The sequence below is a fragment of the Staurois parvus genome, unplaced genomic scaffold, assembly GCF_062004578.1.
Source record: "Staurois parvus isolate SC_StPar_1 unplaced genomic scaffold, SC_StPar_1.0 ptg000025l, whole genome shotgun sequence".
NCBI lineage: Eukaryota > Metazoa > Chordata > Amphibia > Anura > Ranidae > Staurois > Staurois parvus.
Window position 1 is genome coordinate 4,060,001 of NW_028317821.1, and position 25,853 is coordinate 4,085,853.

The 25,853-nt window shown below is 41.9% G+C and overlaps 1 protein-coding gene across 9 annotated transcripts in view; it reads left to right on the forward strand.

The window, feature by feature from the left end:
- The window catches only part of BRD8 (bromodomain containing 8), a 107,180-nt gene that overhangs the window by 30,790 nt on the left and 50,537 nt on the right, over positions 1-25,853 (forward strand). For 2 of the 9 annotated variants that reach the window (XM_089693871.1, XM_089693911.1), the window contains 12 exons: positions 215-391; positions 640-905; positions 2,942-3,334; positions 5,855-5,942; positions 7,096-7,136; positions 7,223-7,443; positions 7,825-7,917; positions 13,984-14,052; positions 15,615-15,792; positions 16,004-16,108; positions 17,481-17,525; positions 18,040-19,297. In XM_089693871.1, the coding sequence (XP_089549997.1) occupies positions 215-391; positions 640-905; positions 2,942-3,334; positions 5,855-5,942; positions 7,096-7,136; positions 7,223-7,443; positions 7,825-7,917; positions 13,984-14,052; positions 15,615-15,792; positions 16,004-16,108; positions 17,481-17,525; positions 18,040-18,099 (1,736 nt within the window). In that variant the 3' untranslated portion in view covers positions 18,100-19,297. Of the gene's footprint in view, positions 1-214; positions 392-639; positions 906-2,941; positions 3,335-5,854; positions 5,943-7,095; positions 7,137-7,222; positions 7,444-7,824; positions 7,918-13,983; positions 14,053-15,614; positions 15,793-16,003; positions 16,109-17,480; positions 17,526-18,039; positions 19,298-25,853 lie in introns of those variants that run through there. The other 7 variants (XM_089693880.1, XM_089693897.1, XM_089693888.1 and 4 more) reach the window with 7 other exon arrangements.

Consider the following 25,853-nt stretch of genomic DNA (forward strand, 5'->3'; position numbering starts at 1 on the left):
CTGTCTCATAAATCATATTAGATCTTTATCAACTTATTTTCTTTTTTTATAAATCCCTTTCTCTCCTTTCACTTGGATCCGGATTCTTATGTTCCCCACACTGTTCATTGACCCCTTTTCTTTCCTCTTCCTTTTTTTCTTCCTTGTTTTTACGTTTTTCTGTCCCTGGCCTCCTGTGTTGTTCTGTTTTCCCGTCCTGTTCTTGATCTGTTAGGTGCTCCCACTCTTTCCCGGCTTCTAGAAGCTGGTCCTGCACACTTCGCTACACCTCTCGCTTCCTTCTCTGCTCCTGCTGCAAGTGAATCTCCGTCTAAATCTTTGCTGACCCCTATAGAATCCCAGGCTACCATTATTATGATGTCAGCCCTGCCAATGACTGCAGCTGTCCCAGGTAACTCTTTGCCTTGGGCTTCCTGCTTGTCTTATGATCTGCTTTACACTAAAGGGGAAAAAGTAACTATAGATATCTATCCTTGCCATACGTATTTTTGTCTCTTAGACATGATCAGAGTGGGTGCATCTTTAGCTCATAATATTAGATTTTGCTTGGATTTTAGTTTGATCATGTTTTATGACTTGTTATTTTTGAAAATAGTTATTACTGGAAGCTAGTAAAATTAGTCTTATTTAACACTACAGTGGCCCAGCAGGAGGAGAACGACTCTGCTTCTGATCAACACACTGTAACGGTGTCCATGGATAGCAGTGACATTTCTATGATCATAGACTCCATCAATAAAGAATGCTTGGCAAGTAGTGATGGAAGCATGCAAACAAAGGATGAATCATCTGAGAGCAAAGGAGACTTGGACCTAGCAGAAAAGATGGACATTGCTGTTTCATACACTGGGGAGGAGTTAGACTTTGAAACTGTTGGTGATATTATTGCAATAATTGAAGACAAGGTAAACAAAATGCATTTACTGATGGTGATATAGTATGTGAAGATAATTCATAGCTTATGTTTTAGCAACACGGGCAGAGCTATTCTTTTTCATTTACCAAAGTACTTGTGTTTTACTGCCAGGATGTGTTCAGTAGAGCTCTATGTGAAACAGAAGAGATGTACAGATAGACAGCCTCTCTGGGATAGTGTGGGCTGTAAACAAGTTTTTTGGATGTCTGAAGTCTACTCTCAGTATAATAACCTAAAATCTATCTTTGTATAATTCCTTTGCCATGAGAAAAGGTGTGCTGATTTTGCAGAGTGAGCCAGGTTGGTTCTGTGACGTGGCACAGGGTTGTCAGTCCAGATTGGAGGTAAGACATGAGAAGCTGTGGAACTGCATTAGTAAAGAGGGGCATCACCAGGGGCGGACTGACCATTTGGAAACTCGGGCACTGCCCGAGGGCCTGGGGTCAGTAAGGGGCCCCATGAGATGCCCCTGGTACCTTTTTCATAGGCTTTTTTGAGTTTGGGCAAGGACACAGGGGCCCCATGATCCCCTATAGCCCGGGGGCCCCATGAGTTGTCAGTCCGCCCCTGGGCATCACCATTCTGGCAACAGTGTGTTAAACAAAAGCATTGGCAGATAAAAGAATTGGCTTATATACATTTTTGGCAGGTTATTTAGTTGTTTGGAAATCTCTGCAAAAAATGACAGAGAATCCCATTAATGCTTGCTTTACCTCTTGGAGAAAATGGATAATTGAAATGGGAGCCTTCAGAATTCCAGTCGACTCTGCAGTCGTGCATATAGAGGTAGGAGTAGAACATAAGTTTTTTTTCAGTTGTGGGTAGAGGTTTTTTTTTTTTGTTTTTTTTTCAGTTTTGGATAGTGTGCTGATGGATTAGAACACCTATTAGGTTTTTATTGGTGTATGTGTTCCCTGTTAGGGAGCTTCACTCACTCTTATTTGTCCTATTTACCATTATCATTAAAAGTTAAATAAAATCCCAGAAAAGTAATAAAGGGGATATTTTCCAATGGGGACATTAGTTCTGCTGACCTGCAGGGCCCCAAGGGATTCCCTCATCTTGGAGGCATTTCCTCTCACTTCCTGTTTTGGCTATGGGACAGAAAATCAAGGTAAATCTTTCCAATGGGACGCAGATGGCAGAAAATAATCTGACTGGCTATAACCTTCCCTTACTCTATCCAAAATGGGGGAAAAACGGTTTGCCTTTAGCTCTACTTTTAATATCTTTTCATGTCCAGATAAAAAAAGCTGGAGTTATGTCTAAATTCCTTTGTAGTCTTGGTGTTGCAGCTGAAGTTATGCTGGGTTGTTTTTTCACTTGCTGCAAAGGTTTTTATCCAGCCAACAGGTGAAGCTCTAGTCTCTGTTGAAAAAAAGCTTGTTTATTTAATGAGTTTATTTAATTTAGATGGCTAAAGCTGGGCATAGATGGATCAAAATTTGGACTGTTCAGTAAGGACTGGTTGGATTTTCATCTTTCTGTGGCTATGCCTATCTGACAGAAGTAGATTATTTTTGGGATATGTTTTTTGGCTGCAGCCACTGATCAGTGTATTCTGACAGAGGAGAGTCCCACTCACCGAATACAATGTCCCAGCGGGGAGAAGGCTTCTATCCACTCCAATTGTGTGGATGGCGGATTCCTCTGTGGCCAGCTTTAGGAGTATGTTTCCTGAAATAAAAATAAAAAATAAAGGGGCCTGTTGCAAAATTGTTGAGCAAACAGCACCTGCAGTCAATCAGATGTAAGTACTGTTTGGGTATTTAGACAGCCAATGAGTTCAGGTTATCGAATACAAAAGCCCAGAAGGGGGGATTTGTCCATCTGTGCTGTTAGCATAGTAGGAGGAATCTTTTAGATTCCATTTGTTCAGTCCTCTGGTATTATTTCTGCATATTTCATTTATCATGTATTTGAGGGAGCATTGGTGACTATACTGTCATAGTGTCTTTTTATGGGACCATATTTCACAGATTACTGTGATAAAATAAAACTCTAATAGTTTTCTGTCTGTAATAGGTGGATGACCATCCTGAGGTTCTAGATGTAGCTGCAGTTGAGGCAGCCCTCTCATTTTGTGAAGAGAATGATGACCCCCAAGCACTTGCTGGGCCCTGGGATCAGCCTGTCCAGGAGCATTCAGCAAAAACAGAGAACATTGCACAGTCTCTTATCCCAAGGCCCAAAGATCCAACCTGTGTCCAGCCAGACACAATAATGAATATCATGGACATGACTCCTGAAATAAAATCGGAACCTCCCGAGTCTGAAGTGCAGCCTGCCCAGTCAGAGGTATCCTCAATTACTCCTCATGCAACCTTTCAGCTTGAACAGCCTGAAGATGAGATAAGAGGGACCACTTCAAATGAGACCGTTAAAGAAGAAGAAGTAGATCACCAGCTTAAAACTGAGGTATTTTTCCAAATATAGGAACTAATAAACATAAAGGATAAGTTCACCTTTTAAGGAAAAAATAAATGCACATATTTTGGCAGGAAAAAAATGTGTGTTTATTATTTTTCTCTGATCTTTCCTTTCTTCCAGTGTCTCCCTCTTATCTCCTGATAAGACCTAACGTGTGGAGACACTGCACATGCTCAGTTTGGTGTGTATTGCTAGAGAGGTTTTTTTTTTTTTCTTGGGAGAGTGAATGTGATCAGCATAGGGCCAATCAGCACTGCCCAGACAGAGTTCAGGGGTTCTACATCCTCCTAGAGAAAACTCCTCCTACAAGCTTTAACCAGTGCTCTGCTGAACACTGATAGAAGTCAGAAGACTGCTCTAACTGCTGATGAAAAAGGTATTCAGCAGTTTATATTTACTAAAATAATTGCACTTACATGTTCTGTGTACTGTTGTAGACTAGATATAGTGAATGCAGGGTCCTGGGTTTAGGAACACTTTAAATACAAGATTAATATGTGACATGTTTTGAACTGTGAATTTATCCTTTAAGATACAGCTCTCAGAAATACATATGCAACTATACCCTGTCTTGGACAGAGATGCACTATATTGCCAAAAATATCAGGTTGAGGTCAGGACTCTGTGCAGGCCAGTTACATTCCTCCACCCCAAACTTACTTATCCATGTCTTGATGGACCTTGCTTTGTGCAGTGGTACACAGTCATGTTGGAACAGGAAGGGGCCATCCCCAAACTGTTCCCACAAAGTTAGGAGCATGAAATTGTCCAAAATGTCTTTGTATGCTGACGCCTTAAGAGTTCCCTTCACTGGAACTAAGCAGCCAAGCCCAACCCCTAGAAAAAAACCCACACCATAATCCCCCCTCCACCAAACTTTACACTTGGTACAATGCAGACCGGTAGGTACCGGTTTCCTTGCAACCGCCAAACCCAGAAACATCCATCGGATTGTCAGACAATCGTGATTAGTCCCTCCAGAGAACACGTCTCCACTGCTCTAGAGTCCAGTGGCGGCGTGCTTTACACAACTGCATCTGACGCTGTGCATTGCACTTGGTGATGTAAGGCTTGGATGCAGCTGCTCGGCCATGGACACCCATTCCATGAAGCTTTCTACGCACTGTTGTTGTGCAAACCTGAAGGACACACAAATTTTGGAGGTCTTTAGCTATTGACTCTGCAGACAGTTTGCGTCTGCATGCGCTGACCCTGCTCTGTCATTTTACATGGCCTACCACTTTGCGGCTAAGTTGCTGTTGTTCCCAGTTGCTTCCACTTTGTTATAATACCACTAACAGTTAACCGTGGAATATTTAGTAGCAAGGAAATTTCATGGATGGACTTATTGCACAGGTAACAACCTGTCATGGTACCACTCTTGAATTCACTGAGCTCCGGAGAGCGACCCATTCTTTCGCAAATGTTTGTAGAAGCAGTCTGCATGCCTAGGTGCTTGATTTTGTACACCTGTGGCCATGGAGGTGATTGGAACATCTGAATTCAATGATTTGGAGGGGTGTCCCAATACTTTTGGCAGTATAGTGTATTTGGCATGGTTGCAATGTTACTGTGCCACCTGTTCTGCGTTAGCTGCAGTATTAGGCTAAAGGGTGTCTAAAAGCAAAACGAGGCAGTATTTTTGTACATATTAGATTATGATGCCTTTATTTACATACACTGATCAGCCATAACTTTATGACCAATGACAGGTTAAGTGAATAACTTTGATTGTCTCATTACAACAGCATCTGAAAGCTGATGTGATATATTAGGCAGCAAATAAACGTGTTGTTCAAGTGGATGTGTTGAAAGCAGAAACAATGGGCATCACAGTTTGTTGCGTATGGGACTACGTATCTGCAGATCAGTCAGGGTACCCATGCTGACCTGTGTCCACATCCAAAAGAGCCTACAATGGGCACGTGAGCATCAGAACTGGACCACCAGGCATTGGAAGAAGGTGGACTGGTCTGATGAATCACATTTTATCGTACATCATGTGGATGGCTGAGTGTGTGTCGCTTACCTGGGGAAGAGCTAGCAGCAGGATGCAGTAAGGGAAGAAGGCAAGACAGAAATGGTTCGAGAATGGTTTGAGGAACACAAGAAATTCAAGCTGTTGACTTGGCCTCCAAATTCTCCAGATCTCAAACCATCAAGCATTTGTGAGATGTGCTTGAAAAAACAAGTCTGGTCCATGGAAGCCCCAGCTCCCAAATTACAGGACTTACAGGATCTGTTGCTGATGGCTTGGTGCCGTGTATCACAGCATACCTTCAGAGGTCCAATGACGTCTATGTCTTGACAAGTCAAGGCTGTTTTGGAGGCAAAGGGGGGACCTGCTTAATATTAGGTGGGTGGTCATAAATCTATGGCTGATAAGTGTGTATAGGTATTTTTCATTGAACCGTTTACATATACTTTCATGGATTTTACAGGATCCCAGTTAGTGTGTGTAGTGATAATATCTTTTAACTGTCCATTGCTCATTTGTGTTGTGTTTAGACATCACAGTGTGAAAATTCCCATAACGAAGCTTTTCCAAGTGAAGAGGATAAAGGAATAGGATCTGAAGATAATCCAGTACTAAGTGGTATGTTTTAAATTGCATTTCTTAGAGCAGAGTTAGGCTTTGGGGAGCAGTGTGTATGATTAACCACTTCCCGACCGGCCGTTGTATATAAACGGCCGGACGGTGGCACTGCAGGGTCGGGTGGCCGTCTATAAACGGCCTCCCCGCACCCTGCTTGTGCGTGCTCCCTGGGAGCGCGCAGCACCGCGATCCGGTGCCCACTGTGTCCTCCGGACACAGTGAAACACCGATCGTCGGACGGGACCTCTGTACGAGGTCCCGATCATGTGATCACCGCTGTGTCCTCCGGACACAGTGAAACACCGATCGTCGGACGGGACCTCTGTACGAGGTCCCGATCATGTGATCACTGATTGGCGAATCAGTGATCACATGCAAAGTAGTAAGCAAGATGTCACTTCTGACATCATTGCTTACTATGTGTGAAATCTGTGAATGATCACAGAGGTCACATGGTACAAGGCTATTCACAAAAGCCTTGTACCATGTGACAAGCTGTGACCAATCACAGCTCACTCTGTATTTCTCAATGAGTGCAGGAATGCACACAGAGAGAAAGAGAAATGATTGCTTTTACATCCTATATGGGTGTAAAAGCAATCAGTGTAAAAAAAAAAAAAAAAAAATCTTTATCACCCCCCACAAGTAGTACAGTCTCACCATGGTGACACTGTACTGCTAGGGTGACAGTATGTAAAAAAAAAAATAAAAATAAAAAATAATAATATAAAAAAATAAAATAAAAATGTAAAAAAAAATGTTTAAAATTATAATTTTTGCCTATAAGCTAATTTGGATTTTTTTTTTTTACTAAAAAAATAACGGAATAAATTTTGGCTAAGATTTATGATGAAATATTATTTATTTGCAAAATTTTATAAAAAAAACACTTTTTTAAAAAAATTTTTGGACATTTCATTTACATAGCAAAAAAAATACAAATCCCAGTGGTGAATAAATACCACCAAAATAAAGCTTTATCTATCTAAAAAAAATGGTAAAAAATTCATTTGGGTACAGTGTTGCATGACCGCGCAATTGTCATTCAAAGTGTGATAGCGCTAAAAGCTGAAAATTGCCCTGGTCAGGAAGGGGGTAAAAGTGTCCGGTCTGGAAGTGGTTAATAGTACTTGTTTTTTTGTTTCTGTTTCAGAACCAGTGAAATCGGAACCTACACCTAGCAGTCACAACAAGGTATCTTGATCAACTACAGTTTTCCTAGTATTTCTTTTTAGGGTTGAAGCTGGAGTGTATTAACAAAAGTACTGTTATCTCTGAAGGATTCACAAGCAGAGGAGGAAGAGGAGGAGGAAGATGTCACAAGTGAAGTTGGCAGTCCAGAGGAACCCAAGGAAGAAGAAGCTGGAGAAGAGTACCTTTCTGAGATGGACAATGAGCCACCAATCAGTGAGAGTGATGATGGTTTCAGTATTCATAATGCCCAGCTTCAGTCCCACACTCTTGCTGATTCCATTCCCAGCAGTCCAGCATCTTCTCAGTTGTAAGTAACATTTTCAGAATAGATTATGTTAGTTGGCAGTTAACGTGGAACTACAGCCAGAACATGTTTTCCCGGTTTTGAAAACAGTTGGGGATGGCTTAGAGCTTGTGTTAGGTTTTATTGTTGGTTTTCTCATTCAGATTTTACCCTCACTACCTGTTTTGTCATCCTGACAAAATGTTAGCAGAAATTTCTCCAGCAGACGTATACACAGCAAATAACGCTTTATTTAGTAGAGGGAATAGGATTAGAACATCTTGAGTTTTTATAGCTTTTGAAGATTTTTCTTTACTTCCTGTCACTCAGACTGATTAATTTATCTTAGCAGAGCATGTGCATTTTCAACGTCTTTTTTTTTTTTTTTTTTTTCTGTGTTTTCAGTTCTGTCTGCAGTGAAGATCAAGAGGCCATCCAAGCTCAGAAGATTTGGAAAAAAGCCATAATGTTGGTGTGGCGAGCAGCAGCCAATCACAGGTCAGTATTTGCCAAAGTGTATAAATTAATATGTAAATTTTCTTTGTTGAGCAGGAAAATATGTGTATATTTTATCTTCACATAAAAACTTAACTAGCAGACAAGTTGTTAAAGTAAATCTAAACTCTTTTTAAATATAAATTTATTAAAGGCATTTATACAGTGCTGACAATTTACACAGCACTGTACAGTCACAGCAGTCTCTGCCCTCAAGATGCTTACAGTGCAAAGCCTTGGACGTCGCTGGACTTTTGGTGGGTTTACTGGAGTGATGCCTGCAACTGCAGACATCACCCCAGTACCACTTTTTTAGAGCTGGCTGTCTTGTACATGCAATCGGAGTGGGATCTCCCGTCCCACTAAGAGACCCGAGCGACCAGCCGTTACGTCCGGGGCTGGCCAGGCAGCTGAACAAAGCCGGGATCAACTTTAGTCGCTTCTCCCTTATAGTGAACCGGAAGCGATGACCTGACATCAGTTTGCGTTTACTCTGAATTTATTGGCGCCATTTTTGAAAAACTGAAAGCATTCAAAAATACAGATCTTGGTGTTTTGAATGCTTTCAAGTGCAGAAGAAGGAATTGGGGTCTTATAGACCCCACACCCCTCCATAAAGCTTACCTGTCACGTGTCTATTTCTGTCATAAGGGATGTTTACATTCCTTGTGGTTGCAATAAAAGTGATAAAAAAAAAATAATAATTTAAAGCGACAGTGTAAAAATGAAAAAGAAAATTATACAGAAAAAAAAAATTTTAAGTGCCCCCATCCTCCCATGCTTACATGCAAAAGCAAACGCACGCATCGGTCCTGCACGTACTCAAACAGCGATCTTTCCATACGTGAGGTACCGTTGCGAAGGTTAGATCATGGGCAGTAATTCTAACACAAGACTTCTGTAAATCTAAAGTGCTGATCTGTAAAGGCTTTTAAAACGTCGCCTATAAAAAGTAAAATATTCTTTTTAGGGTTTCCAAGACATTTTCTAGAAATAAATACTGATTTTAACATGTAAACAAAGTGCCAGAAATGACCTGGAGTTGTGGAGTGGCTTACAGTAAGTAAAGTGTAGTGGTTTCATGTAACATGTCCCTAGTCTCTGACTGTCTCCTATAGCATGACTTCAGTCTGCAACCACTCCTGTAGAACAATCTCTGATCATTTCCTGTAGTAAGTCTTCCTTCTGTGACAGTTTTAAGTAGCATTACACATAATGAATACTATATATGGGCAGCACAGTTGCTAAATGGTTAGCACTTCCGCCCGGCTGCACTAGGATCGTTGGTTCGAATCCCAACCACAGCACTACCTGCCTGGAGTTTGCATGATCTCCCTGTGCCTGCGTGGGTTTCCTCTGGATACTCCGATATCCTTCCACACTCCAAAGACATACTGGTAGGTTAATTGGATCCTGTCTAAATTGGCCCTAGTATGTGTATTTATGAATGTGAGTTAGGGACCTTAGATTGTATGCTCCTTGAGGGTTAGGAACTGATGTGAATGTACTATATATATATGTGTGTGTGTGTGTGTGTGTGTGTGTGTGTGTGTGTGTGTGTGTGTAAAGCGCTGCATAAATTTACGGCGCTATATAAGTACCTGTAATAAATAATAAATATATGCAGCCCTTTGGAGACATTGGAGGCCGTATTTGAGGCCCCCTTTCACCTTGGAAGTTGACAACCACTGTTCTGTCTTTTCTTACATGCATACATACACATACTAGGACCAATTTAGACAGGGGAAAATTTATTATTTGATCCCCTGCAGATTTTGTAAGTTTGCGCACTTACAAAGAAATGAAGGGTATATAATTTTTATCATGTGTATTTTAAATGATAGAGGCAGAGTATCAACCAAAATCCAAAAAAACACATGATACAAATGTTATAAACTGGCTTGCAGTTCAGTGAGTAAAATAAGTATTTGATCCCCTACCAACCAACAATAATTCTGGCTCCCACCGATGAGACGGACTATGCGCTCATGTGGTACACAGATTAGTCCTGTCAATTTAAGAAGGTGCTCCTAACGACAACTAATTGTGTGTATAAAAGACACCTCTCCACAGAATCTTTCTTCCATTCAAACCTCACCACAATGGGTAAGACCAGAGAGCTGTCAAATGGCATCAGGGATAAGACTGTAGACCTTCACAAGGCTGCAATGGGCTACAAGACCATCAGCAAGAAGCAAGAAGATTATTTTCAAATTGAAGAAATACAAAATAACCATCAGTCACCCCCAGTCTGGAGCTCCTTGCAGGATTTTGTCTCATGGGATAAGAATGATCATGAGAAAAGTGAAGGATCAGCCCAGAACTACATGGGAGGAGTTTGTGAATGATCTCAAGGCAGTTGGGACCACAGTCACCAAACAAACCATTGGTAACCCAATATGCTGCCATAGACCTGTAGACCTTCACAAGGCTGCAATGGGCTACAAGACCATCAGCAAGAAGCAAGAAGATTATTTTCAAATTGAAGAAATACAAAATAACCATCAGTCACCCCCAGTCTGGAGCTCCTTGCAGGATTTTGTCTCATGGGGTAAGGATGATCATGAGAAAAGTGAAGGATCAGCCCAGAACTACATGGGAGGAGTTTGTGAATGATCTCAAGGCAGTTGGGACCACAGTCACCAAACAAACCATTGGTAACCCAATATGCTGCCATAGATTAAAATGAAATCCTGCAGTGCCCGCAAGGTCCCCCGTCCCCCCCAAGAGGGCACGTGTACAGGCCAGTCTGAAGTTTGCCAATGAACATTTAATTGATTCAGAGAAGGATTGGGAGAAAGTGCTGTGGCCAGATTAGACCAAAATTGAGCTCTTTCGCATTAGCTCGACTTGTCATGTTTGGAGGAAGAAAAATGCTGACTATGACCCTGAGAACACCATTCCTACAGTCTAGCATGGAGGTGGAAACATTATGCTTTGGGGCTGTTTCTCTGCTAAAGGTACAGGCCGACTTTGCTGCATTGAGGGGCAAGTGGACAAGGCCATGTATTGTAAAATCTTGGATGAGAACCTTCTTCATGCAGCCAGAACCCTGAAGATGGGTTTTGGATGGGTCTTCCAGCATGAAATGGCCCAAAACATACCACCAAGGCAAAAAAAGGAGTAGCTCCAGAAGAAGCACATTAAGGTCATGGAGTGGCCTAGCCAATCTCCAGACTTTAATCCTATAGAAAATTTATGGAGGGAGCTGAAACTTCAAGTTGCCAAGTGACAGCCAAGAAACCTTAAGAATTTAGAAAAGATCTGTAAAGAGTGGACCAAAATCTCTACTGAGATGTGTGCAAACCTGGTAACCAACTACATGAAACGTCATACCTCTGAGCTTGGCAACAAGGGTTTCTCCACCAAGTACTAAGTCATGTTTTGCTTCGGAATCAAATACTTATTTTACTCACTAAACTGCAACTCAATTTATAACAGTTGTATCGTGTTTATTCTGGATTTTTGGTTGATATTCTGTGTAAGTGGGCAAACTTACAAAATCGGCAAGGGATCAAATAATTATTTATCCCACTGTATCCTAGAATATATCATTAAATGCATGTTTAAAATTCAAACACTGTTAGTACCTGAATTTGACCTGGTATCAGCCAAATGCAGTCCCTGTACGTAAGGGCTAGTGTGGGATGAAAAAGAAGCACAAGACGTCAGTCAGTTCATGTACCTGAGAAGAAGCATGCTGAAAGGAGTTACAGATGTTATCACTGTGCTGCTTCTCCTTTTACTTTCTAGTCAAGGTCCAGGATGCTGTGGAAGTGAGTTGAATGATGCTTGCCATAAAAAGTACTGCAATAGAAACCTTTGTATTTAAACTGACTATTGTTGCAAAAGGGGGTTTTGTTATGTTATCATTTATTTGGGGGTTCATTTTTATTTTGTTTTTGGCCAGAGTAATGCTTTATTTTTTTCCTGTTCTCAGGAGTTTTTACTAGAGGCTGAACCTCTTGGAGGAATAGGAGCTGAGTTTTAACATAAGCATTGTAGTTTAATTTTACTGTAGAGTGCATATTTACAGGTGAAACTCGAAAAATTAGAATATCGTGCAAAAGTTCATTTATTTCAGTAATGCAACTTAAAAGGTGAAACTAATATATGAGATAGACTCATTACATGCAAAGCAAGATAGTTCAAGCCGTGATTTGTCATAATTGTGATGATTATGGCTTACAGCTCATGAAAACCCCAAATCCACAATCTCAGAAAATTAGAATATTACATGCAATCAATAAAACAAGGATTGTACATAGAACAATATCGGACCTCTGAAAAGTATAAGCATGCATATGTACTCAGTACTTGGTTTGGGCCCCTTTTGCAGCAATTACTGCCTCAGTGCGGCGTGGCAAGGAAGCAATCAGCCTGTGGCACTGCTGAGGTGTTATGGAAGACCAGGATGTTTCAATAGCGGCCTTCAGCTCTTCTGCATTGTTCAGTCTCATGTCTCTCATCTTTCTCTTGGCAATGCCCCATAGATTCTTTATGGGGTTCAGGACAGGCGAGGCGAGTTTGCTGGCCAATCAAGCACAGTAATCCCACGGTCATTGAACCAGGTTTTGGTGCTTTTGGCAGTGTGGGCAGGTGCCAAGTCCTGCTGGAAAATGAAGTCAGCATCCCCATAAAGCTCATCTGTGGAAGGAAGCATGAAGTGCTCCAAAATCTCCTGGTAGATGGCTGCATTGACCCTGGACTTAATGAAGCACAGTGGACCAATGCCAGCAGATGACATGGCTCCCCAAATCAACACAGACTGTGGAAACTTCACACTGGATTTCAAGCATCTTGCAGTGTGTGCCTCTCCATTCTTCCTCCATACTCTGGATCCTTGGTTTCCAAATGAGATGCAAAAGTTGCTCTCATCAGAAAGGAGGACTTTGGACCACTGAGCAACAGACCAGGTCTGTTTTTCTTTAGCCCAGGTAAGACGCTTCTGACGTTTGTTGTTCAGGAGCTGCTTGACAAGAGGAACACGACATTTGAGGCCCATGTCCAGGATCCGTCTGTGTGGGGTGGCTCTTGATGCACTGACTCCAGCCTCAGTTCACTCCTTGTGAAAGTCCCCAACACTTTTGAATGGCCTTTTCCTGACAATCCTCTCCAGGCTGCGGTCATCCCTGCTGCTTGTGCACCTTTTTCTTCCACTTTTCCCTTCCACATAACTTTCTATTAATGTGCTTTGATACAGCACTTTGGGAACATCCAACTTCTTTTGCAATTACCTTTTGAGGCTTTCCCTCCTTATGGAGGGTGTCAATGAAGGTTTTCTGCACAACTGTCAGGTCAGCAGTCTTTCCCATGATTGTGATTCCTACTGAACCAGACTGAGAGACCATTTAAAGGCTCAGGAACCCTTTGCAGGTGTTATGGCTTAATTAGCTGATTAGAGTGGGACACTTTGAGCCTAGAATATTGCACCTTTTCACAATATTCTAATTTTCTGAGATTGTGGATTTGGGGTTTTCATGAGCTGTAAGCCATAATCATCACAATTATGACAAATCTTGCTTTGCATGTAATGAGTCTATCTCATATATTTCACCTTTTAAGTTGCATTACTGAAATAAATGAACTTTTGCACGATATTCTAATTTTTCGAGTTTCACCTGTATATTAACCATGATTGTGGATTACTGACATAGGTAAAGTAGGCCAGTGTACCCAATTTGAGCAGTTTAAGGATTTATTGAGAGGCTTTTTTCAGATTACTGCTAATAAGCATATGAACACCTTTAGATGAAATAAAGGGGTTGATTTACTGAAGGCAAATGGACTGTTCACTTTGCCAGTGCAGCTGCACCTTTCAAGGGCATTTGCTTCAGAGCTTAGTAAATGAGGGAAAATGCTAATTCTCATTTTTCCTACATGTGATTGAGTATTCTTGGCAGAGTGGAGCGCTCTCATTTACTAGCCTGTTAAACACATGCCCTTGCAGAGTGAAAAATGTACAGTCTTTTTATCTTTAGTAAATCAACCCCAAAGTTCTTCCGTTAAACCTATGTAACACGTAATGGCGTTGATTTTTTTTTTTATTATGCATTTGTTCATATCTAGGTATGCCAATGTCTTCCTGCAGCCTGTAACAGACGACATTGCTCCTGGCTATCACAGCATTGTACAGAGGTAATGTCAAGTCTTTATTTGACTTCAATAATATCACTTTTTTGTTCTATACACTTGTCTTAAAATGCTGTTCTAATTAGGTGAATGGGAGATTGTTTCTCCTTTTATATTGCTAGGTTGATGTGGAGTGGGTGAAGGCTCTGATATTTCAATTGTGCTTTTAATACCTGTTATTACTTTGCATTGATGAGACATAATTCACAGCCAGAAGCAAAGACTCTTGCAGCTATTTTTCCATGATTGCTGTTAAAGAAGTATGGCCAAATCGCTTTTTGCCATACTCCTCCTGTGGGTCACAGGCGTGCACATATTTCTGCACTCCTGTGACCCAGATTCAGCGGACAGTGGACTAAAGCGCACTGTTGGCTGATGCCACATTGCCAGTCCAGGCTGTGCAGGGATCCGGGCATAAATATCTGGATCCACCCAGATGCCTCACTGGCAGCTGGCTCGGCCTCTAAGCATGCCACTGATAACCTGAGCCAGGTGCTTCCACCTTGTCCACAGTTAAGTGCTCCAGTGGGCACTGGAGGGACAGAGCATAGAACCAGTGACTGACAGTCACTGCTCTGTGCAAAGAGCGAACCCAAGAAATGAGCGATCTGCGGTCTTTGAGCACTCAGTTCTTGCTGTAGAGCCGGCGGGGTATAGGGTGCAGCATCAGATTGATGCTGCAGGCATCTAGGGTGAGTATGTTTTTTGTTTTTTTAAATTCAGACTCCTAAAATATATTACTATATGGTTTGGGCAAAAAGGATATACAAAAGAAGGCTCCCTTCTGAGCCTCATGTATGAACCCCTTCTTAATTTACTCAAACAGTACAAACCCTGGACGCAGTGCTGCTTGTGTAATCATTTTAACAAAATTTTATTGTCCTGGAATGGGATGTTCCCTAGCAGACTTGCTTCGTTCTGATGCTTTTTGGCCGGTTACAGGACTTAATCATTGAGCAGGAGGGACTTCATCACGGCTGAGCCAGTCAGATGGCCAGAGTTCATGAATCTGGACGGAAGACTGGGTGAAGATGGAAGCCTTTGCAGCGGTGATAGCGTGCCACTGGCGGGCTTTGCATTCTTCATAATGTGCTAGTATGCCATGCATACTAGCACAGTAAGACATTACCTTGCAGGGGATTTTTTCTCTTTTTTAAGTTGCGGTTTACTACCGCTTTAATTCATACCTTGTAGTCCTCATTGAATCCAGTGCTGTGACTGTGTGCAACCCTTATCTTCCGTCAATTCTTGGTTTCACAGGCTTTGCTGCAGCAGTGGGAGACACTGGCTCCCACTGCTGTCAATCAAAACTGGTGAAGAGGGAGTGGGGGGGCGAGGTCGAGTCCTGCTGTCAGTGTCTATAGACTCAGGCAGCGGGACTTGGGACCGAGCAAGAGTGTTCCTATAGGAAGCGGCTTCCTATGGGGGCACTTGCCAGAGAGGAGGAGTCGGGTGCAAACTGGAGACTCCAGAAGAGGGGTAAGTATAAACCCTTTTATTTCTTTAATTTGTACTTACAAACACTTTAAGTACAAAATATTGATATGCTCTTTTCTCTTCCCTGTAAGGCCTATGGACCTTTCTACAATAAAGAAAAACATTGAGACAGGTATAATTCGAACCACAGCTGAGTTTCAGAGAGACATCATGCTTATGTTTCAGAATGCTGTAATGTATAATAGCTCTGATCATGACGTCTATCATATGGCTGTGGAGATGCAGAGAGATGTGTTGGAACAGATTCAGGTATGGCTTTGGTTTTTAAAATATGTCTGGAAATCTTTGTTCTTTGCATAGTTTACTTTTTAATTTACTTGTTGTCAGCCGTTGGAAAACTGATGATACATAAGGTTGGGTTTGGAGTATGCATTTGAAGCCTATGGTAGCTTTCTTTGCCTTATTAGCCTTTTGTATTTGATCCTTCCTCTATATTATCTCTGATTGTTCTGTTTTATAGCAATTTTTGGCCACGCAGCTGATTATGCAGACATCCGAATCTGGGATAAGTGCTAAGAGTCTGAGGGGCCGAGATTCTACACGCAAGCAGGATGCCTCTGAAAAGGTACTAAATGTCACATGTGCAAGAGCCAGCTATATGTCCTTTTAATTCTCTAGAGGGCTTTCATAGTATACCATATGTTTACTTGTTAGAGCGTAAGGATGGATTTGTTGTCAAAATATCCATATTGATGCTATCTTCACATGAAGGTACTAGAGTCAGATTATGTGGAATCGGGTGTATCATTCGATTCCTCTTTAAAACTTTGCAGATTATCTCACAAGTGTGTTTAAACCTTATAACAATTGATAATTTTGCAGTTGGTTTTGCTATCTGCTTTAAGGTTCTGGTATTGTCATATTTAAAATGATCAGCCTTAGGGATTATTGTAAGCACTTAATGCCTCTGAGCTAGCACAGCATCAGATTTAAATGTTGGTTCCTTCCTTTAGAAATCTGTGGGTGAAAGGAAATATTAAAAATGACTTATTTGTCCATCAATAGGTCCGCTAATATAGGAATAATTGGCTTTGGTTGAGCACCACAACATTCGACATTGGTAGTGCTTCTTTCTTCTTGTATTGAATGTTGTCTTTGTGGACAGAGGTATTTGCCTATATTTTAGTGCACAGTTCCAAGAAGTGCACTGTTCAGTGCTTGGAACATGGCATTGTGCCTCATTAGCAGCAGAGGTAATTGATGATCAATAGCTGGAGCAGACAGGGGCGAGGGTGAAAGACCTGGGTCAAGCTACAAGGTGACTAAAGGGAAACCTAAGGCTGAAGTTATTCTAAATCAGTGATTTTACGAAGACAGGGAAATTAGATAAAGCTGCGGCATGTAAAAGTGTACTTGTCAGTGCAGATCAATGAAGGGTCCAATTAAATTGATATTTGTCATATTGAATGATATAATAGATTTTTCAATAAATTGCTGTGTTCGCTTTTCATCTGCATGACCAACAGTGAGGCACACAAAGGGGACATTGCTAAGTGTGAATTTGGGAACTGAAATTGCTATTTTCTTAAATAATCTGGTTATCCCAACATCGCCAAAGCTGACAGAAGCTCTCACAAGACCTGCTCTGTCTGTCATGTGGTGGATGTCAGCGTCCCCGACCCTACAAAGTACATTTTAAGTGTCTTTTTATTAAGTTTTTGTTAAACAGAAGCAAAATGTATATATCCGTTTTGTTTTTTTGACTGAATTGGTATGAAATGAGTATTTTACTTGTGGCATCTTATTTTATGTGAGCAGCAAGAGAAGCCAGTGCTGGCCAAAAGCCTTCTCAAGTCTTATTTGAGTCTTGCGTTTCCTTCTAAGCTTCATGTTAAAGTCCTGGCTCCTCTTCTGCTTTTGTGTTGTCAGCTTGTCCGTGTTTTGTGTTGGAGAGTCTCCGTGGAATCTGACCTGTTTTTCTATTTGTCCTTTAACAGGACAGTGTCCCCATGGGCTCTCCTGCCTTCCTTCTCTCTCTCTTTGTAAGTATTGAATAGCTGCAATGTGATGGATGGAATGAATGTACCAAGACTTGCTAGTCTTCAGTTAGAACTGTTTGACTTTCTTCACTATGCTTTGCATCTGTCGAACAGTGCTTTCCTAGTGCCTCTTTCTGTACTTCAAGCTGTTGTTCTGTTTATTTGTAATAAGCTGTGTGCATGTAGAATTTTCTTCAATCCATTAATCTCAAAGTAGCAGAGTCAGTTAACTTGTTGTGCAGTGCATGGTAAAGAAGAACTACTCATTCTGCAGTGTAGCAGTTCAGTTAAAGCAACTCTTCAGAACAGTGAAATATGAATACAGACAGGGTTAATACAGCAGCACTAAGATGAGAAGGCAGATGTTCCAGCTTAGACTTATCTCAGGTATGTGAGAAGATTTTCTGAGTCACAGTAAAGCCTTTCAAAGCGCATCGGCTTCAAACCTTTATTTCCTTGCATGAATGCTTGCATTGCTTTTCACAGCACTCTTTCTTTTGCCTTCTTCACTGAACAGGATGGCGGTACTAGAGGGCGTCGCTGTGCAATTGAAGCGGATATGAAAATGAAAAAATGAAGTGACCACAGCCTATACATCATATGGAATTTCATGTAGTAGTTGTTACCAATGAAGACTGTATCATGTGATGTCTATGTAAACAAGTTAGTTTGTAAAACCCCAGTATCTGGGTCTTATAGTGAACAGTCATGTTTGTGTGTCCTCCATGAAGTGGCACTATACAGGCAGTATTGATTATAACTTGTAGATATGTACAGCTCTCCGCAACAGTGACTTCTTGTGATTAATGTGTCACAATAATATGGAAGTTATGCAGATTTCACTTAAAATGGGATTGCCATTCACATCATGTATTTAGAACAGTACAAAAGTAGCATAGGACACGCTACTAAACTGTCCTTGTTGTTCTGTATAGATTTTGGATATGAATGTAGGATGACTGGATCAGAATTGTGAAATAGAAATAACTAGAATATACATTCTACATTCCATGATAGTTTTCAGCTCACAGATTATGGTAACTATTGGCACTATGCTGTCTTTACATATTTTTTGTTGTTGACATATTTAGCATTCATAGTATTTATTTTGCTGTGTTCTGTACAACATAACACTGCCACTAAATAGCCTATCTTTGGGAGCTAACAGGATACACACTCTATTGTCTTTTATTTCAATTTGAGGAACAAGTCATTTTTAGGCCTCTGTAAATCTCTGGCCATTACTTACGTTTGTTCTAATTACCCAGATTGACATATCCTAGACATTGCTGCTTCAACTCTCTGAAGATGAAATGGGCTTGAGCTTGAAGGGTCAGTCCACCCAAAACTAATAACCAGGTTTTGTTGGATAATGGTAAATTAAATCTCCTAATGGTTTCATAAACCTATTCACAACTATATCCCGTTTGGATTTCTAGATCTGCGTGTTTCCTACTTTTCTTGTTTGATTTTCAATTTATATTATGGAGTATGCAAGAGAGGAGTGAAACATTACAGAGTAAGTGGAAAGACTCTAGAACTATGGCAAGGATACCCTAACCAGACTCCACCTATAACTGAAATTGTTGTGGGGTGGACTAACCCTTTAAGTTCAGTTTTGATTTAGTCATCCTTACCAAAAATAGCAAATTGAATAGCTGTCAGCATTTTCATGAATTCTGTAAACTGCTGTGTAACATAGTCATTTTTTGTATTCAATGTATTTAAAGTGAAAATAAAAAGCACTATGTTGGCTATATGCCAAAGAAAATATATTTCAGTGGGATCTGTGTTTGTTTTTACTATACTTTTTACTATTCTACTATACATACAGACTAAATAAGTCCACTCTGGTTACACCCTTCTGTAAGTTAATTCTTATAGGATTGATTCTTTACTGCTACATTGCTTGCAATGAATGTACTGCAGTCATGTATGTTGATGATTGTTGAAGTGAACCCATGCCCAGACTAGACACACTTAAAGCAGAACTAAACCCTCCTATCTTTTACATCCAAGAAAGCTACCATTTTTGCCTCTATCCGTTCTGCAGTTGCCATAGTGCTGCACTTGTGATCAGTTATGACACCAGCTATTTCATGGTTTGATGGTAAGGTTGTGAGCACAAGCATCTATGACAGTTATCATTCACTGCATGCCTTGAAGGTAGCTATTTTGGAAACTGTTAAAATTGATGGGTTTAGTTCCGCTTTAAGTATTTTCATATTCTGAACAAGCAGTATAAGCATTTTAAAACAAACCCTAATTAACCTCTGAAGCTATAGGCGTTTTGTAGAAAGTATTTTTTTAATTTCCTAACATAAGCAGGGAAACCACAACTACTTTTTTTTCAGAATCTTGAGTGCCTGCAGGTGTTTTAATGTAAATTAACAGAATGTGTTTTTATAGTTTATTGTTGTGATCTTTGAGAATTAAAGCGGAGCTTCACCTAAAAGGGGAAGTTCCGCTTTAAGCCTTTGTCCCCCGCTCCCCGTTAAGGATTCGCACCTTTGGGGAGCGAGGGGGTGGGCGCAGGTACCCGAATTTGACTGGTACCCACTCTCACTTCCGCTGCAATTGCCTGTGTGATCGGAAGTGGAAGTTGTCCTCCTCCACCTCTCCCCGTAGTCTGGGACAAGACACAGCTCCCAGAAGACTACGGGGCCATTCACAAAGCTTAGAGCTTCTCACGCATGCGCAGTGGGCACCCGGCTGTGAAGCCGCAAGCTGTCACAGCCAGGTGCCCACATTGAAGATGCCTTGGAGAAAAGACAGCCGGTAAAACCAGCCATGGTGAGGACACCACTGGACCAAGGGACAGGTAAGTGTCTGTATTTTAAAAGTCAGCAGCTACAGTTTTTGTAGCTGCTGACTTTTTTTTTTTTTTTTTCAGCTGGAACTCTGCTTTAATTGGCTAAGACCATCCAAAAGGATCTTGTTAATATGCAAGTTGATTTCTTATTTATAGAGTAATTTAAACTCCTGGCAGTGACCTTAAACTACTGCAAGGATGGGTTTTTAGACATCTCCCATCTCATGTCCCCTGTCGGTGAACATGAGGAAGAATTTTTGGTTAACGTTTTGGGCTTTGGAATCCGCATGCAAAAAGCATCTCTTTGGAGCTGTGCTAAACACCCTTATCAAGGATGTCACCTGGTCACGATTACCCATTAGTCCTAGCAGAATATGCCTAGGGTTCAGCGCCAGAAGACTCTTCCGTCTTCTGAGAAGAATCTTTTGTTATTCCTAGGCCTGAAATTACAAAGTTAAGTTCAAGCTGGCTCCAAGTCTACCCACAAACCCTGGGCTTCCATTTCCCCCCAGCTCCCTCAAGATTTTCTTCAGCATGAGTGGGGTGCCCTCAATTTCCAAAGAGGCAGGAAGTCCGTTGGTCTTTGCCCCCCTTTGGTTCATGTCTTACAACATCCATAGAGGTGATCCTCACTACCGTTGCTGCTCTTAAAAATCTTGTTTTATTGTAGAAATCACAGTGTACAAACCGCAAATACATTATGACTCGAGCTGTGTAGGTTGAAATCTCATGTATTTGTGATTTGTAAACTGTGGTTTTTACAATAAAGCAAGATTTTTAAGAGCAGCAATGGTGCTGCGGATCACCTCTATGGATAATTGTCTACAGCTGTACAACTGCAGATTGGGCACCCGTAAACTCTACTAATGCTGGCTTGAATGGGTAGTAGCACTATATTTTTTTATCCTTACTTACAATATACCTGTCTCTGTACAGATTAGCAGATCTTCATGCAGCCTTTGCAGGTCTTTTGGAGCAAGGGGTCATCACAGGATCTTCTTTTGTAGAACAGTTCCAAAGTTTCTATAACCTATTCAGTTTCAAAACCAAAAGAAACCTTTTCCCCATCTTGGAACTCAAGACACAAAATTAATTTGGGCCCAAAAGGTTGCACTGAATCCACCAGATCTGTCATAGCTTCTCTTTATTAGGTAGACATGCTGTAATCTGTAGACATCTGCATGCTGATGTGTATCTATATGTCTCATTTTTCGAGCGCATCTGCGATTCCTTCACATTTCCTAGATCTTCTAGTTTTTTGCCCTATCATTCAGCCTGTCTTCTGCACATTAGGTGTTTACCAAGGTACTTTCTCTTTGCTAGCGTTGCTGAGCTCCTGGACCCCTACAGCACAACATCTTGTTTTCATGAGTTTAGTCAGTCCGGTCCAGTCCTTGGACAGACCAATTCCCCTTTTACTGAAAACTAGGTTGTACCTGGCTCGGTGGTTTAGGAATCCTGCTCTGGGAATGTCCTTCCTTTAGATCTCTTGGAAGTTACTTATTGCGGATGCCAGCCTTTAAGCCTTGAGGAGTGTGGATAACCCTGTCTTTGCAGGGGGTTTAAACATTGCAGGAGTCTCCTCTACTGACCGGCATTCTGGAGCTTGGGATGATGTGATTGTCCCTGCAATGCTTAACAACTCTGAAGAGTTATCTGACCTGAACCTTCATGTTTCAGCCGTGTCCACTGTACAGTATATTGTATTCCTAGCGTGAACAATTGTCAGGCAGAATTCTTGGCTAGTAGTGACTGGACCCCGTTGGAATGATCCCAGAGGTGTTCTGGAACCTGTACCACAGGTGAGGAAGCCAGATGTGGACCTTGTGGCCTCCATGTTCTACAAAGAACTGGACAGACTGGTCCCTAGGTTCAGGGATCCTCTAGCACAGGGGTGTCAAACTGGCGGCCCTCCAGCTGTTGCCAAACTAGAAGTCCCATCATGCCTCAGCCTTTGGGAGTCATGCCTGTAACTGTCAATCTTGCAATGCCTTATGGGACTTGTAGTTTGGCAACAGCTGGAGGGCTGCCAGTTTGACACCCATGCTCTAGCAGAAGTAGTGAATTCTCTGGTGGCATTCAGTAATCAGTATTTCCTGATTTACAGTATGCCTTTCCTCTCAAGCTACTTCATCTACTGCATCATAGGATTAAGATGAAAGACATTAATAGTTCTCATAGCTCCAAGCTGGCACAGACAGATGTGTCACTTCGACTTAATCACATTCCTGACTGATGCTCTCTGGGCTCTTTTAGATGCTTCATTGTCATTGGCTGTAACAGCTGTTGAAGCCCAGGTTATGAGAGACAGAGCCATCTTAGACCTGGATATCCTTGTGATGCTCAAAGTTAGTCTGCTTCCCCAAGATCTACTATCACACCTGAAAGGCATACTTCATATGGTGTGAGGGAAGAAACTTTCTTGCTAGGAAATACTCTGTGGAACAAATCCTGGCCTGGACCAGCAGTTGTCCCTCAACACCATCAAGAGTCAGGTCTTTATGCAGGCAGTCTTGTTCCAGAGAATAACTAATTTTCTTCATCCAAGACTTTCAAACAGGGTGTCTCCCATGTGGCTTCCCTTTGACTCCATGAGATGTGAGTTTGGTTCTCTGTGCACTACAAAAACTGTTTTGAACCTATCGGGCATATTACACTTTCCACTCACATACAAGGTTGCGTTCCTTGATACCATCACCTCGGTGAGACAAGTATCTGAGCTGGTGACCTTATATTTTAAAGATCCTTTTCTAGTCTTGCACAAGAACAGTGTGGTGCTGAAGCCCTCTCTCTGTCTCCTTCCATTTTATCAGAAGATCTCCCTCCATTGCCTTGATGTAGTTTCCCTCCAGTTTACTATCAGCCATTGCTTCTGTCACAAAGATTTACTCCTGCTGATCCCTGTGAAAGAGAACTTGCTTCCTATTCCACCATTTATCAGTGTTTCTGAAAAACCATCAATCAAACCTATGGTCTTAAAGATCAGGATACACCCTTTCCTGTCAAGGTGTACTCCACAAGGCCTGTAAGCGCTTTTTTGTTTTTTGGCATTAAGTTACTGTTCCTTAGATTTACAAGACTGCCATCTTTTCTTCCACTTACATATTCTTCACATTTTACCACGTGAATGTTCAGATTTTTTTCAATGTCAGTTTTGGGTGGAAGGTCCTTCAAGTTTTATTTTTGAATTACATGCATTCCTCAGCTCTGTTGTATTTTTGTGTGACTGTTAGTGTTTTGTTTCTGTTGCCCTCAGTTGGACTGCATTAGGACATCCAAACAGTCACCGAATTCCTGTGTTGCTCAATAAATAAGAAAATTGTACTTGCCATAACATTCTTTTCTTAGAGTTCATTGAAGGACACAGGTCCCACCCTCTGTGTCTGAATATGCTATTGGTGCAGCTTTTTCACAAAATTGAAGCTTGCTGGGAGCAGGAGGGGTTATTGCGAGCTAGCCCGCAGTTTTTACCAATTATACATCACAAGGACACATAGTTAATTCTTAGACTACTGGGTTATATTCTACCTCCAAGTGATTGAACACTGGCAAAAAGTGATTGAATGGAAAACCTTGATATCAGCATATCCCATCCTAATCCCAGCATTGCCTCATCTTTTTCTTGTGTCCGTAGGTGATAGGCCTATTTCTGCTGAGAGAGCCTTTTCTGTTTCAGTACACAGAATTCTGCTTAACATCCATTGCTTTGCTGAGCCTCAGTGCTCTATAGCAATTGCTGCTTTTCAGATTGGCCCCCTGCAGATGAGTAAAACCAGAGGCACAGTACCGAGAGCCCAGTGGAAGAACGGGGGAATGCCTGAAAGCTGTGGTAGCACTGTATTTCACGTGTAGCACTCACTTTGGCAGGCTGTTTTATCTGTGCGTTAGCTGGTGGGTTGCTCTAGAGGTCCATGGTCGTGGTTTCATGTGACTGAGCACAGACCCTGTAGACCCTGCGGGGTATGCCTGTCTAGGAAAAAGTGAAGACGGTTGCCTTGTAAATACCCCTGTAGGGTGATCTCCTTGTGCTGTCCCCTGCCTTTTGGGCAGCTTGTGGAACAAATGGCACGGTTGGTGGTTCCCTCACCAAGCCTGTAAGGGCTCTTTCAGACAGGCGGTCAGGGGGTGGTAAAAACAGGTGGCTGAGCAGTGGTTTTGCTGCCCACCTAACAAAAGAGCTTTGCTTTGCAGCCACGGCATTTTTAATTCGGTGTGCAGCATTTGACAGGCTGCATCACCTGTCAAACTCACCCATTGAGGTTAGTATGGCCGCACCACGACCACTAGCCAAACACTCAGCTTGCAGTTGCAGGGCAGTCCCTCAATGCTAAATTGTCGTTCAGCAATTTAAAAAAAAAAAAAAGCGGCAGGTCCTGGCTGGTTGCATTGCTTGATGGTGCTATGCATCTTCTTGTTTGTACAGTGTGTACGTTACCTTATTTGTAGCAGTACTGCTGTGCAGGCACCACCCACCTGCCTGTGCTGCTGCACAGGCCCAGCCACTAGAGTACATGAGTATGCACTGGCTCCTTATTAGATTTGGCCCTTTTCACTGAGTGCACCACAATACAGGCTATGGTATTACCAGGACCCAAAGGTCTCCAGGGAGTGGTACACTGGAGGGGGCTGCCCCTCCCACCTTATAGTTCTCAGAATTATGAGTATTGCGAGTCCACCCCCCCCTTCCTTTTTGAGCCTTGCGAGCATGGCAGATTTGGCACTAGGGGGATCAGGACCAGGGGGACAAAGCTCCTTTATTTCAGGAGACACCCTTCTACAAATCCATTTATGGGTAAGCAAACCAACTCTGGTCCACAGGCAACATCATTTTCTCACAGATTCCTTCAGGGACTCCATCCTCAAGGCCCTTTGCGTCCAAACAGAGATCCCCCTCTGGCTTTCCCACTGTGATGAATCAACTGTCAAATAGCTAGATTAGGTCCATAAGAGGTCTACAACTCCTTCCCCACGGGAGTTACCTTGTGAAATTCCCCAACCTCCCTTTCTAGGGCTGGAAAAGGAGGAAGTGGAGGAAGGTGGGTCCAAGGAAGCGAACTTTGTGTCTCCATGTAAATGGTCCACATGATCTTTCTCACAGCAGTGGTCAGAAAGAACTTAAAACAGTCACTATTAGAACCTTCAGGGCCTAAGGAATCAGGGTTGGGATCTTGGAAACTGAAGCAGCTAAGATCTTTCTGTTGCATCCTCATACTGAAGAGAATCTTGTACGTGGACTGGGCCCATCAGGAGAAGGTATTTGCGCTACCTAAGCATTTCACGCAGCAAATCCCTATGAAAGAAAGTTTCTACAACAGACAAAAATTGGGCAGTCCTTGCTGTGGACCTTATAGCATCTTACTTAAAACCTACAGGACTCTGTAAACAAAAGATTTTTTGAATCTCTTTTTTAAAGCGGTAGTAAAGTTAATAAAAAAAAAGATTTAAGCCATAATGTGCTAGTATGTACCCCATGCTAGCACATTATGCCAAACTTACCTTTAGTACGGATCCCTCCAGTG